Raw genomic sequence first — 13528 nt, forward strand, 5'->3', positions numbered from 1 at the left:
GCACACAGGGTAAGTAAAGAGATCAGGAACTGCACAGAAAAGGGAAACAAAATTGTACCTTGAAACAGGGATGAGGTAATTATCATGCTTGAGGGCAGAAATTGTCTGTGCCTGTCCTGGCCGCCAAAGCCAAAAGAGAAATCTCATATATCTTAGAGGTGTCAGGAATGAATGCTGTGCTTGAGTTTGAACAAGGCAGGTTCTTTCCTCAGCACTTCCCTCTGCAATTTCCTCTCAGTTCATTTCTTCATCAGACATTTGTGGAGAGCCTACCCAGAATGCATTAGAACCCCCCAGATTGCTTTTAGGTAGGTTTATTTTTATTGATATAAAATTCACATGCCATCAAACTCCCCGTTCTGAAGTGTACAATTGAGTGTTTTTAGTGTATTCATAATGTGCACCTACCACCACTATCTAATTTTAGAACTTTTCCATCTCCCCAAAAAGAAACCTATACAGCCCCTGGCAACCACTAATCATCTTTCTGTCTCTGTGGATTTGCCTGTTCTGGACATTTCATGTAAATGGAATCATACAAAATGTGGTCTTTTGTGTCTGGCTTCTTTCACTGAGCAATATGTTTTCAAGGTTCATGCATGTTGTCTGGATTGCCTTTAAACCAATAAAAATAAGAATAGCATACCAAGCACCCAGATACTGCTGAAAGCACTTTCCATATATTAACCCAGGAAATCCTCAGATAGACAAACTAAGGCATAAGGAGGAGAAATAACCTAGTAAGCAATGTTGCCAGGTAAAATGCAGAATGCCCAGGCAAAAATTGGACATATTTTTACTAAAAAAATATTCATTGATTATCTGAAATTCAATTTTAACTGGTGTCCTGTAGGTATTTTTGCTAAATCTGGCGACTCTATTAGCGGTAGGTGACAAAGCCAAGATTTGGACTTCAGCAGTTCGGCCCAAGAACTGTGCTTCCTCATTCACTCCACCACTGATGCCCAGCCCGCCCAGCCCTCCCAGCCCTCCCCTCCTGCCCCAAGAGATTCTGACTTAATAAGTCTGGGGTGAGGTGTAGGCATCCTTATTTTCTTAAAGCTCTCCACCCAGGTGATTCCTTGGGTAGCCTAGGGGTGTGTCTGAGGGCCTGGGGATGCAGAGAAGATGTCTGCTGGGCGGGATAGCTGATATGGAGCCCTATCTGTGTTCTTCAGTGCCTGATTGCATTCCATCCTCACAGAGGCTCAGAGAGGCTAAGTCACTTGCTCCAGGTCACACAGCTAAGAGAACTGGAACCAGAATTTGGCCTTTGGGACAGTGTGATGTGAAAGCCTGAGCTCTTAACTTCTGTTGCTTTTTCTGTGTTCCCAAAGGGTCTTGTTCATATTCATTCATTCATTCATTCCACAAATGCTGATTGGCATCTATGTACCGGGATCTCTGCTGGGCATTGTGGATACAAAAGTTGAATGAGATAACCCCCCCACCCCCACCCTTCTTGGGTTTTCAGCCCCTGTAGAGAAGTCGATGGGTGGTAAATCAGAGCCTTCAGATAAAAGCCCCATTGGGCACAGGACAGCATAAAGGCAAGAGGGATCAGAAACGGTGGGAAGAGGACGAATCAGGAAAGATGAAGTGTTTACTAGGCAGAAGGGGGGAAGGACTCTCTAGGAAGAGAAAGCTGTGTGAGCAAAGGTCGAGGACTGAAAACAGCCTGGCGAACTGATGAAATTGCAAAGAGTGCCACAGGGCTGGTGTTTAAGTGGTGGATGTCCAGCCCATGGGGGAGCAGGGTAGACTTGTCCAGGTCAGGGGGTGAGTGACCTGACCCTTTGCTGTTCTGGCTTAGAGGCCAGGTGTGACGCTCCCCAGGAGTCAGGAGAATTTGGGACTTGGGGCCAGGGGCCTGGCAGGAAGGTTCGGTGGTCGGTCCAGTAGAATTCTTGCTCCTGTAGCTCACCGCTGCTGAGCAGTCTCCGGAGTAAAATCCCAGCCAGGACAGTTCGGATTTGCGGAGTCTGCAGCTCCCTTCCTGCACTCCCTCTCCCTCCCCACCACTGTGCAAGAGGCAGCCTGAGAGGCTGAGCTGCTGAGGCTGGACAGACGCCCGGGCTGGGAGATGTCTAGGGAGGCCCCATGAAGGGGGCCCCAGCCAGTCATGGCTCCAGCAGTGCAGGAAAGAAAACAGCGAGAGGAATCCTGAAATAATAAATGTCAGAGCTGGCAGGAGCCTTCCATGTCGTCGCCCAGCCCCTTTCATTCCAGACAAGTTGGAGGCCTAGGGAAGGAAGGAGACTGAGCAAGGTCACCCCGTGGGTCTGGGGCGGAACAAGGGCTGGGGCTCTGGGTCCTGCCTCCCAGGCATTGTAGGGTAGGCGCTGCCGAGGCTGTGGACAGGCAAAGCTGGTGATAGGGGGGTTCACCAAATGAAAACCATTTGGAGACTTTTATTCCTCTCATTTGCTGCTGAGTGGGCAGCTGATGTTGGAGGTGCCTTGCAGAGTGTGATTAGCTTCCATCCCAAGTCCCAGAGTGTTGACTTAGAAAGGGATTCAGAGTTCCTGTCTGAAAACGCTAAACTCTACAGATGGGGAAACTGAGGCACTGGATGAAGGAGCTTGCTCAGAGGCTCACAGAGGGGCTAATAACAGAGCTAGGCCTAAAATTCAGTCCCATCCCTCGCCCCCACCTTCTCGGCCAAGTTCTTGGCGTTACACCTCATGCTGTGCACACTAGAAGCCCCTTCCCCTCAGTGTTTTCTGCATGCCCTTCCAGGATGCCTGAGCTTATATTTTAAAACTTCAACTTCTGTGTTTGACCAAAGGAAGAGACGTTTACATGGTGCAAAATTTATACTTTGGGTAGCACACTATCTGATTTAACTTGTATGTCAGTTTATTCAAACGTGGTAATTACATGGTCTTGAATAGGGAGTGAGAGCTTGTGGGTTTGTACAGGTTAGTATGATACCCTGATATATCCCAGAGTAATCTGGGCAGAGAATAAAAAAGTATTTGCAAAAGTCCCCATGAGGGACTGGGGAGAAAGGAGGAGAATCTTAGATTTCCCCATTTGGGGAATTCCTGATATTCTTGCAAGCATTGGGGACAACCAATTTAATAGGCCAAGCCCTCAGTCTTGGGGCTTGCCCCTATGAAACTTATTCCTGCAAAGGGGTAGGCTAAGCCTATTTAGGATTATGCATGAGAGTCACCCCCAGAGAACCTCTTTCATGGCTCAGATGTGGCCTCTCTCTGTAAACCAAATCCACAGGTTAACTCACTGCCTCCCCCTCCACACACACAACATGGGACATGACCCCCAGGGGTGTAAATCTCCCTGGCAATGTGGGACATGACTTCTGGGAATGAGCTGGGACCTGGCATCATGGTTTTGAAAAAGCCTTCTTAAAAGGGAAGAGAGAAATGAGGCAAAATAAAGTTGCAGTGTCTGAGGGATTTCAAATAAAATCAAGAGGTTGTTCTGGAGGTTATTTTTATGTATGATATAGATATCCCTTTTTAGTTTTTAGTGTATTAGAATAGCTAGAAGGAAATACCTGAAACTGTTGAACTGTATTTAGTGGCTTTGCTTCTTGAAGACAATTGTATAACTAAATAACTTTTACAGTATGACTGTATGATTGTGAAAAGCTTGTGTCTGATGCTCCCTTTATCCAGGGTATGTCCAGGTGAGGAAAGCAATAAGGACCCAAAAATAAATAAATAAAAGGATGTGGATAAGGGTTAAAAAAAAAAAAATTGGATAGATTGCAATTCCTGGTGGGGGGTGATAAAGGGTAAGGGGTATGAGTTTTTTCTTTTTTTATTTCTTTTTCTGGAGTGATTCAGATGTTCTAAAAATGATCTTAGTGACTAATGCACAACTATGTGATGATATCATGAGCCATTGATACTTTAGATGCACTATATGGTATGTGAAGATATCTATCTCAATAAAAATATTAAAAAAAAAAAAGATGTCTGAGCTCCCATCGTTAGAAAAAAACATGTTACCTAGTTTTACCTTCACAGCAGTCCTTAAGAGGGTAAATGAGGCTCTGAGAAGTAGGATTTACCTCATGGTTTGCATGAGAGCTCTGGAGGCAGGCAGCTTTCCACTTCTTAGCTACCTGCGTGACCTTGAGCAAGTCATCTAACCTCTTCCAACCTCAGTGTCCTCGTTGGTAAAATGGGGTGTAGTGGGGGATAATAACAGCTTCCCAGGGTTGGTGGGAGAATTAAATGAGGTGATGAGCATGAAGTACTTGCCCAAAAGCGAACCCACAACAAGTTGATTTAATGAGTAGACTCATTGGGAGCTTGGAATTGGAGTCCTTCCTGTTTGAGGACCTGCTTTGAAGGACAGAGCTGTGCTATGCTCCCAGTTACCTCACTGTGTCTTGGGGGACAAGGCCTTACCCCCTTTCTTCCACTTGGACATGGGTCTGCAGCTCTGCCAGAGTTTATCCTTCCACCACAGAACTTTATCAAATCGCTCCTCTCTTGCTCACGACCCTCTAAGAGCTCCCCATCACTGGCAGGATCAAATTGAGAGGGTTTGGTCAAAAGCTTGGACTCTCACTCCTAGAGAACCTCTGTTGTTGCTCAGATATGGCCTCTCTCTCCAGCCAACATGACAAGCAAACTCACCGCCCTCCCTCTGTGTACGTGGGACATGACTCCCAGGGGTGTGGACCTTCCTTTGCAACGTGGACCAGAAATCCTAGAATGAGCTGGGACTCAGCACCAAGGGATTGAGAAAACCTTCTCAACCGAAAAGGGGGAAGAGAGAAATGAGACAAAGTAAAGTGTCAATGGCTGAAAGATTCCAAACAGAGTCGATAAGTTATCCTGGAGGTTATTCTTATGCATTAAACGGATATCACCTTTTTAGTTAAGGCGTAACAGAGAGGCTGGAGGAAACTGCCTGAAAATGTAGAGCTGTGTACCAGTAGCCATGTTTCTTGGAGATGATTGTATAATGATATAGCTTTCACATTGTGACTGTGTGATTGTGAAAACCTTGTGTCTGATGCTTCTTTTACTACAGTATGGACAGATGAGTAAAACATATAGATTAAAAATAAATAAATAATAGGGGGAACAAATATTAAAATAAATTTAGTGGATTGAAATGCTGGTGATCAATGAAAGGGAGTGGTAAGGGATATAGAAAAAAAATAGGGGAAGCAAAGGCTACAATATATTGGATAGATGGAAATACTAGCAGTCAATGAGAAGGAGGGGTAAGAGTTGTGGTATGTATGAGTTCTTTCCTTTTTTTTTTTGTTTCTTTTTCTGAATTGATGTAAATGTTCTAAGAATTGATCATGGAGATGAATATACAACTATGTGATGATACTGTGAATTATTGATTATATACCAAGAATGGAATGATCATGTGGTAAGAATGTTTGTGTTTATATGTTGTTATGTTAAAAAAAAAAAAAAAAAGAGCTTGGACTCATGGAGCCAGACTTCCTGGGTTTGAGTCTAAGTTCTTCCTCTTACTATTTGTGTGAGCTTGGGCAAATGCCCAAAGTGCTGGGGGAGGGATTCCTTTAGCCGGCAGATGCTACCTTAGCCCATTCCCACCTCCCTCTAACACCCTCCCAGCTGGCCCTTTGCTCTCCCTTGGTTCTGGGCCCCAGGACCCTCTGACCTGCCACAGGCTGACTTTTCCCATGCCCCACTCCCTCCCATCCCATCCCTCTCTTGAAAGCCAAGCCCAGAAAGCTGACCACTGTAGAGGGGCCAGTTCAGTGTGATAAGGTGTACAGAACTAGTTTCAGATGACTTAGAGCAGTGGTTCCCAACTTTTATGACTATGACAACACTTGTCTTTGTAGAATCACCCAGCTTTAAAAAGTATCTAATTTTGTCAATCATATTTTTCTCACCTACCCGCTCCCACTTTTTTTCTTATTGTGGAGTATTTGGAGTATTAACAGAAATAAAATAGCATGACAAACCTCCATTTACCTATCACCCTGTCCTGCCCTGTCCCACCCTCACCTACTTCTCTGACTCTCATATTATTTTGAAGCAAATCCCAAACATCACATCATTTCATTCTTAAATATTTCGATATGTCTCTTTAAAAGTTTAGTTATGTTCACATAACTAAAAAAAATAGCATTATCGTACCTCAGAGCATTAACAGTCATCCTAAATCATCAATTACCCAGTCGTCTTCAAATTTCCAGTTGTTGTATAATTGTCCATAACTTTTCTCTACAGTTTGCTTTTTAAAATCAGAATTGAAGTAAGGTCCTTGTATTCCCATTCATTGATATATCTTTTTAAAAATTTTTTTCAACATTTTTTATTGTGAAATATGACATACATGCAAAGAAAAGAAAGAAAAAGCAATAATTTTCAAAATGCACTTCAACGAGTAAAGTTACAGATTTCAGAGTTTGTTATGGGCTACCATTCCACTGTTTCAGATTTTTCCTTCTAGCTGCTCCAAACGCTGAAAGCTAAAGGAAATATCAGTATAGTGATTGAGCAGTCATGCTCATTTGTTAAATCCTGTTTTCTCTGTTATAACTTCTCCTTCTCCCTTGATCCTTCTTCCGATCTATAGGGATCTTTGGGAAATACCCACTCTGGCTTTTTCATATTGAAAGGGGTGTTGGTAATAAAGGATAGGGGGATGTAGTTAGTTGATAATCTTGGAGAGACTGGTCCCTCTGGTTTCAGGATTAGTTGATAATCTCTTTTAAGGTTCTCTCTCCAAGTTTTTTTTTTTCCCAGCTCATTTTTTAAAGAAACTGGTGTTGTTTGTTCTGTAGTTTCACATGGTTCTGATTGTGCTTACTATTGCATCCCCAGGTGTAGTTTAACAAGTTTCTCCATCTTCTGAATTTCCTATAAATTGGCAGTCACATCTAGAAAGAAGCCCCCTTTTTAAAATTTTTGTACCATTTTATTAAATGTTTTAAGTGTAACTTGGTTTGCTGATTAAAATATATTATTTTAATTATTACAATGAATATATAGCATCTATAATTTAATCTTCTTTGTGGCCATCAGAGTCAAAGGTCAAAAGAGCCAGATAAATGTCAGAAGTCATTGACCTCCCCATCACTTTTGTACTTTTGTATTCATGGATTGAGAAAATGGGTAATGACCAAAAACTACCACAAATTCAAGAATGCTTTTAAAGGTTTCTTTAGCTTACTGATCATAGCAGCTGTGTTCTTTTTTGGAATTTGGTCAAGCCCATGTTGTGAGACTTTTTTTTTTTTTTTTGTATATTCATCATCATGATCATTTCTTAGAACATTTGCATCAATTCAGAAAAAGAAATAAAAAGAAAACAGAAAAAATTCATACATACCATACCCCTTACCCCTCCCTTTCATTGATCACTAGCATTTCAATCTACTAAATTTAACATTTGTTCCCCCTACTATTTGTTTATTTTTCATCCATATGTTTTACTCATCTGTCGATAAGGTAGATAAAAGGAGCATCAGACACAAGGTTTTCACAATCACACAGTCACATTGCGAAAGCTATATCATTATACAATCCTCTTCAAGAAACATGGCTATTGGAACACAGCTCACATTTTCAGGCAGCTCCCCCCAGCCTCTCCATTACATATTAACTAAAAGATGATATCTATATAATGCATAAGAATAACCTCCAGGATAACCTCTTGACTCTGGAATCTCTCGGCCATTGATACTTTATTTTATCTCATTTCTCTCTTCCCCCTTTTGGTCGAGAAGATTTTCTCAATCCCTTGGTGCTGAGTCCCAGCTCATTCTGGAAATTCTGTCCCATGTTGCCAGGGAAGTTTAGACCCCTGGGAGTCATGTCCCACATAGACAGGGGGAGGGCAGTGATTTTGCATATTGTGTTAGCTGAGAGAGAGAGGCCACATCTGAGCAACAAAAGACGTTCTCTTGGGGGGGGGGGTGACTCTGGCCTAATTTTAAGTAGGCTTAGCCTATCCTTTGCAGGGTTAAGTTTCATATGAACAAACCCCAAGATTGGGGCTGTGAGACATTTAAAAATTTTTATCTGTAGTGCTTAATATAAGCATGCTAGAGGACCCTGATAGTAACTCCATGCACTTCTAAAATTTGGGGCTGAACAGCTGGAAATGAACAAGAGAGTTAGAATCAGTGTTTTGGGTTCAGGTCCATCTTGGCCACCTTTTGGCTGTGTGAACCCAGGCAACTTTCCTGACTGCTCTGAGCCTCACAGATTCATTGACCAGATGGAAATAAAACAATAGCTGCCTCATTGGAATGCTGTGAGTTTTAAATGGTGGTGACAAACTGCTTCACACACTGTAAAGCCCTGTACAAGTTTTGGTTCATATTTTTTCCTCTGTATGTTTGCATTTCCACAGAGACCTGGTGCAAGAAACTGCACTGAGTCTTTGTTTTGCAGTCTGTAAGATGAGGAAGTAATATTAGATTATCTAATATTCTGGGATTTAGTCTCTCAAGGAACAATGTAATGGTCCAAATAAAGGATACTTTCCTCTCCTGTGCCAACTCTAGTGGAATTGGTAGAGGTTGCATGAAAAGCAGTGTGAGCAAAAGGGTGAGCCAAACCCAAGGTCAGTGGGGAAAATAATGTGATCGATTAATGATGTCTGTAATGGGCATCTATGCCTTAGCTATCGTAGTCCAAAGGAGTGAATGTCTAATGGTGAAGTTTAATCTGCAGCTCCTGAGGCTTTGGCTACCAGAAGCTCTGCCCCCTATATCCTTGGCTGAATCACCATGGTAACCACAGCTGGTTCTGAGAAATCACAGGAATGAAGAATGGGTCCTATTGATGGATCCTGACCCAGAAGGGAAATATGTAAAGGGCCCTTCCAGGCTGGGCAGCTGGCATTGCCCTAGTGCTTCCATCTGTGGGTTTTTCCTGCAGAGAATACGAACCAGAGAGCCAGAGCATGGTGTGTGTGTGTGTGCATGTGTGTGCATGTGCTTGTGTGTATTAAGGCAGTGGTGGGGGGCACAAAGGCATGGGCAGTGCCAGCAGCTGGAATTCAGGCTTTGTCAAGGGCAGACCACACAAGGCTGCCTGCAGGACTCTGGCTTTCCAAGTTCAGACATGTCCCTGCTTTTGTGTTTCATCCGCCTTTGTCCAGAGCCTGCCCAGGCTATTGCATAGAGCCATTCAAACTCGTAGCTTTGAAGAAAGAAATCTAAGTGGCCGTCAGTTATAATCCCAATTCGAGTGCCCAAATTATTCTCCAGCACCTGAAGTCTTTGACTACTTTAAGTTATGGGGAGCTCAGGCCTTCCAAGGGGTAGCTTATTCTTCCCTAGGAAATTCTTCCTCTGTTTGAGTTGTAATCTGTTTCTCTCCCCTTAGTTTCCACCTCTCAGTCCTGGGAGATCTGTCCAGGAGCAACCTGAACAAATCTAATTTCTTTTTAGTAGGACAGCCCTCTGAGTGTTTGTAGTTTGGGACCCCCCCACTGCCACTGCCCTTGTTTCTTTTGGTCAGGTCTCCCTCTGATCGTTGAGTTTGAGGGAGTGGTGAGGAGATGTGGTTAAGCTGGTAGAGTTCAGAGGCAGCTCCAGTTCCAGGATCAGTGAAGTTGTGTCCCCTAATCTTTGAAGGGCAGCACGGGGGTGTGAAAAGAACATTGGCTTTGGATTTGGCCAAACCTGGGTTTAAATTATGGTTCTGCCACTTCCCGGGGCTGTGTGGGCCTGGACGCATGTCTTCAGCTGTAAAACCGGGGTGATGCTCCCCACCCAGGGTAGCTGCGGGGGACGAATAATAGGCCTGGCACAGAGCAGGCAATGGGCACGTAACATCCTGCAGTATGTGACTGCTCCAGGGCCAGAGGTTTCACTGTGGCCCCTCTGCACCTGTGAGCCCATGTCTTGCTGAGCACGAACACTGCGGGTAGGGGAGGGAGTGTCTTTAATTAGCTCACAGAAAGTTGAGAAATTCCCAAACTAAATTCAGTATTTTGAAATAGATAACAGTATCAGCTTTCTAATAATAGACAGTATCCTAAGCACTTTACCTATGAGAATTCATTTCATTGTCCCCACAACCCTGTGTTCTAGGAACTGTTATCCTCATTTCACCTGGGGGAAACTGAGGCACAGAACAGTCACCCAGCAAGTAACTGATGGAGCTGGGATTCAAGGCTAGGCCATTTGAGGCCAGCCCCACACTTCACCATTGATGATGTACTGACCCTCTGAAGGATAGAGTTAGACCCGTGGTTCTCAGATTGCATTTGAATCATCTGGAAGGGCTTGTGAAAACAGATTGCCTGGCCCCACAAAATCCAGATTTTGTGATTCTGCAGTCTGAGGTAGGGCTTGAGAATTTTCATTTCTAGCAAGTTTCCAGGAGTTCCTGCTCTGCTGATCCATGGACCACCTGAATCCAGAGTCAACAGGAAACAAACCACAGTAAGATCATAATTATATACTCCAAGTGTCTCAAATCTTGCCACATGCTGCTGTAGTTGATAAGTGTCACAATAACTGAGTTAAGCAGAGAATAGATTTTCCTTCTCATCTTTATTTTTTTCCCATTTAAAAGAAGAGGTGCTCAGAGAATTGTTTGGGCCCGTATCACCCAAGGAGATAGTTTGGGGGATAGGGGGACTGGGGCTAGAATTTCACCTCCTGACTCATGCTGTGGTACCGTCAGTACAGGGGTCTGAAAACCCTGCTCTTCCCCAAAATGCCTTCCCTTCCCCGGGCTGAGGTCAGAATTTCCCCCTTAAAACTATATTCCTTTAGCTTAAATCTTTGAGCCCCCCATTGCACCATAATGGGTCGGTGTTATCACTTATGATATAAATGGTGGGATTTGGTGAACATTTATTTCCTTCTGGGTTTTTGGGAACCATAAAGATGTCCATTTTCTCTCTTCTTGTGTTTGTCTCTCTGGTAAGAAGTGTCCTGGTTCTTTAGCCAACTCATATTTGGCCCCCTTCCCAATCCCTGAGTACTTGCCCTTTCTTTAGCCCTGGGAAGTCTCAGGCCTGAAAGTATCTCGAGTTCATACCCAGGATGGAGAACGTTAGGTTCCAAGTATATTTATGCGGCAGTCAAAACAGTGTGGCACTGGCACAAGGATGGATGCATAGACCAATGGAGTAGAACAGAGAGTTCTAGCACCTGTTCAAAAAGTACTGAGAATTTGACAGACCTTTCTGGCATTAGGAGCAGCTGCTGACAATCACCATGAGTGTTGTCACTGAGGACACACTGTGTGCCTGGAGCACATCCTTTACATGCATCATCTCATTTGTAGAATCCTATAGCAACCCTCATGGGTCAGCATTATTTCCCCCATTTTACAGATGGGGAATCAGAAAGCTCAGAGAGAAGAGGCAACTTATCTGGGATCACATAGCATCTGAGTAGTGGAGCTGGGCCTCAGCACCAGAGCCATGGGTCTCCAGATGCTTCCCAAGGGCACTCCTCATTGCCTCTGACATCTGCCCCACGTGTGTCCTCCTGCAAATAGCAATTGGAATCTTGGCAGACCTCATCCCAAATGTGCCTGCTAACTCTTGTCACGTTGAAGTAGCTCTTTTTTGGAAGTCAAACTCTGATCCTGTTTTAGACAGAATCGGTGGGTGTTGAGGTCAGGGTGGGGCTGCAGCGTGGTGGAAGGAGCACTGTGCTGGGGCATCCCTTGGGAGCCCTGCTCAGCTGCTGCCTTGCATTTGACCCTGGGCGAGGCCCTCTCCTCGCTTCATCTCTGGTTCCTTGTCTGTTTGTCTTTGGATCTATGGGCCCCTTCCAGCCCTGGCATTCTGTAATTCCCGAGTTAACTGTGTGTTCGCAAGGGCAACCTCCAAACTCCATTGAAAGAAAGAGTGTGTCTGGGAAGTTTCCCAGCTCTGCGGAACCACGTGGGATATGTGAGTCCTGTTTCTTGCCGTCACCATCTTCTGGCCATTCCCTTTTCTCTGCAACCTCTGGACTTTGGGGTTGTCTGATGTTATCTCACCAATTCCCCCCAGTGGGAGTGGACTGTGCTCCCTCCCTCCTCTCTCCTCGCCTCAGGCCTGGGTATCTGAATCCTCTAATCCTTTACTGCCCACCTAGGGTATCCCAGCTTCCTCCTCCCCATCCTCACATGAATGTATTTTTGGGTTTTTTTTTTCTGTATGGCCAGGCACCGGGAATCAAACCCAGGTCTCCGGCATGGCAGGCGAGAACACTGCCTGCTGAGCCACCATGGCCCGCCCCATGTGAATGTTTAACCAATGTTTCCCCATATGTTTTGGGGAAATATAGAATTGTCCGTGTTCTCTCTTCAGGCCTTTTGTTGAGCATTTTGTACACATTTGGCAGAATATCAGTCCTCTCAGAAACTCCATGAGTCCATGGTTTCATCCCCATTTTTCAGGCAAGGCACGTGAAGCTTAGAGAAGTTAACAAATTTGTCTAGATTGTCCCCCTAGTTAGTGTTGGAACTGGGATTCAAACCCAAATCTAGCGTGTCCCACTGTGAATTGCTGTATTGATTTGGCCTGCATTGGAGCTGGGGAGAAAAGTTGTTGGTTGTTCTGGGATGGCGATATTGGCCTGTGGTTTCTTGTGTGGCTGGGGTAGAAGAAGCTGGGGTGTTTATGCTTGATGAGGGATGCAGCGGGACCCTAGGGAGAAGTTCCAAAAACTTTGGAACTCCAAACTGCTGCATTTGGAGGATATGGATGGTGGATTGGAGTTTCTGGGGAAAGCATCCCCTGCCCAGCTCAGCATCCCTGAACCTCTGTCCACATTTGCTTCCAGAGCCTGGAAGGAGACCAAGCCATCCTGCAGAAAATAAAGAAGTCTGTACGGGCGATTCACAGCTCCGGACTTGGTGAGTGAGCTTGGCCAGGCAGCCTCTTCCCCTGCTCCATCCTGGAGCCAACTCTAGATTCTTTCTCTACCACCCCAGGTCATGTGGAGAATGAGGAGCAGTACCGAGAGGCTGTGGAGTCCTTGGGCAACAGCCACCTGTCCCAAAACAGCCATGAGCTGTCCACAGGCTTCCTGAATCTGGCTGTGTTCACCCGCGAGATGGCCGCACTCTTCAAGAACCTGGTGAGGCCTCCACACCTTCCTCACCCAGCCATTAGCCCCGGCTCGGGGTACATCCAGTGGTCCTCAGAACCTGACTGGGAAAACATTGGTTTCCTCCCTTCTTCTGGTTTGCCCTTGACCTGTAGTCTCCTTTAACCTCTGACCTATGACCTGAGGTCCCTTTTCCAGCTCTGACCCATCCCTCACATTCTTCGCCTTCCTGTGATTTCTCACGCAATTCCTCCCCTTCTTGCTCTCTCTTCCTCAGCCTCCTCTTCCTCTTCTGTGGTGACTACTCAGGAGCAGAGGAGGGCTCTCCCCCTGCAGAGAGTGTCTCCATGAGAGACAGTTCCCTGGAGGAGATTTGGGAGAAGGAAAGGACAGACGGAGGTTCCCGCCTTTACCCCTCATGGCTGCTGCCGCCTCTCCTCACACTGCCTTCTGCTTTCCTCATCGCATCTGCTTTGTCCTCAAATCCTAGAATCCACCTTCTCCTCAGTAGGCACCTAGACCTGTGGCTCCAAG

The 13528-nt window shown here is 45.1% G+C and overlaps 1 protein-coding gene across 3 annotated transcripts in view; it reads left to right on the top strand.

The window, feature by feature from the left end:
* ASAP3 (ArfGAP with SH3 domain, ankyrin repeat and PH domain 3) overlaps positions 1-13528 on the top strand; it is a 46316-nt gene that overhangs the window by 10206 nt on the left and 22582 nt on the right. For 2 of the 3 annotated variants that reach the window (XM_077150821.1, XM_077150822.1), the window contains exons 2-3: positions 12728-12800; positions 12879-13024. In XM_077150821.1, the coding sequence (XP_077006936.1) occupies positions 12728-12800; positions 12879-13024 (219 nt within the window). Of the gene's footprint in view, positions 1-9714; positions 10382-12727; positions 12801-12878; positions 13025-13528 lie in introns of those variants that run through there. The other variant, XM_077150824.1, reaches the window with a different exon arrangement.

This window comes from Tamandua tetradactyla, chromosome 2 (assembly GCF_023851605.1).
Source record: "Tamandua tetradactyla isolate mTamTet1 chromosome 2, mTamTet1.pri, whole genome shotgun sequence".
NCBI lineage: Eukaryota > Metazoa > Chordata > Mammalia > Pilosa > Myrmecophagidae > Tamandua > Tamandua tetradactyla.